At 49.2% G+C, this 1603-nt stretch overlaps 1 protein-coding gene across 1 annotated transcript in view; it reads right to left on the bottom strand.

The window, feature by feature from the left end:
- Positions 1–268: 268 nt before the first annotated feature.
- LOC106810699 (amiloride-sensitive sodium channel subunit gamma-like) overlaps positions 269–1603 on the bottom strand; it is a 1801-nt gene continuing 466 nt past the window's right edge. Inside the window, exons 2-4 of the mRNA XM_014814134.1 lie at positions 1493–1596; positions 528–691; positions 269–382 (exon numbers count right to left, since the gene is read on the bottom strand). Coding sequence (XP_014669620.1) covers positions 269–382; positions 528–691; positions 1493–1596 — 382 coding nt within the window. The remainder of the gene's footprint in view (positions 383–527; positions 692–1492; positions 1597–1603) is intronic.

The following is a 1603-nucleotide window of genomic DNA, read 5'->3' as shown; positions in this document are numbered from 1 at the left end:
ATAGATAGATAGATAGATAGATAGATAGATAGATAGATAGATAGATAGATAGATAGATAGATAGATAGGCGGCTATACTGAATTTTTACGCGAGACTTTTCTCTAGCAATCGAAGTCAATATCAAAATTCAAGATCGAGCAGGAATTTCTTTATGCTATCAGACGTAGATGCCATAAATAATGCTTCATGGTTGTGACGATAAAAATTCAATGATTTATTATACCATCATTAATTATAAATTGATTTAATTTGAATTTGACGTGTAGATTACGGGTTTACCTCTAACGTGTATTGCATATTGTGGAAAGAGTTGAAATACTCCACGTTGTGTCCGTCGTGTGAGCAGTTGCCGTAGGGATGAGAGAGCCGAAAAACCTTTTTCTGCCGTTGCAATCAAAAAGATTATATACATGACATTATGCACCAAGACGCACGCACGCACACACAGGTACGCACGCACACACAGTGTCACACACACACGCACACATACACACACGCACACACGCACACACACACCCACACCTACCACGTGTAGACCGACGGAGGTTTCCAGGCCGGGAGCTAGGTCGATGCCGTACTGCTCGGGAAAGCCGTGAGTGTTGGCTGGATGTAAGGACATCACGACGCCTGCCGACTGTGCGTACCGACCGATGTACTCATCCTGCTCTATGTAGAGCGTCAGCGACAGACCTGTGGGCAAGAACACCACCACCGTGAGGCGGCGAGGGAGAGCAATGAGAGGCGTACACCCACCAGCCAATATCCGCCAACACCCGGCAACATCCGCCAACATTCGGCAACATCCACCAACACCCGGCAACATCCACCAACACCTGGTAACATCCACCAACATTCGTCAACATCCACCAACACCCGGCAACTCCAGTCAACATCCGCCAACAACGCCAATATCCGCTAACATCCAGCAACATCTGCCAAACCCTGCCAACAAGCACAAATAGCCGACAAAACTCATCATGACCCGCCAACACCCGCCAACTTCCACCAACACCTGTTACCATGCCGTCAACACCTGCTAACAACAGCCAACATCCGCCAACATCCACCAACACCTGTTACCATCCCGTCAACACCTGCTAACAACAGCCAACATCCGCCAACATCCACCACTACCCGTCACCACCCCCACACCTGCTAACAACAGCCAACAACCGCCAACATCCACCAACACCTGTTACCATCCCGCCCACACCTGCTAACAACAGCCAACAACCGCAAACAACCGCCAACCCCTACCAACGCCAGCCACTCCACGTATTCTGGTGGTTATCGCGTTGATCGATTCAGTAACGAGTGCCGACGGAAGCGAAAACATAAATCGAAGCTCGTCATAACTAGACTGTCAACCTAGCAGAACAGTGGGGGGAAATAAATTACATCCGAGGATTGAACGAATGCAACTAGAAGACGCGTCAAACAATTTGAAGTGCTCGTGATGCTCTCTTGTTATGCCAGAGGGCGCAGCCGTACCGTGTAAGGATCCAGTCCGTCCTATCATCTTGACGGGCTGGTGTTCCCCGGAGTTGAAGGTGTAGCAGTTGCCGTATACCGGGTGTTGTGAGTGGTCCCAATCCCTGTACA

This window comes from Priapulus caudatus, unplaced genomic scaffold (assembly GCF_000485595.1).
Source record: "Priapulus caudatus unplaced genomic scaffold, Priapulus_caudatus-5.0.1 Scaffold465, whole genome shotgun sequence".
Classification (NCBI taxonomy): Eukaryota; Metazoa; Priapulida; class Priapulimorpha; order Priapulimorphida; family Priapulidae; genus Priapulus; species Priapulus caudatus.
The sequence above is the reverse complement of the archived record's forward strand: the minus strand, read 5'-3'. Positions and strand labels throughout refer to the sequence as shown.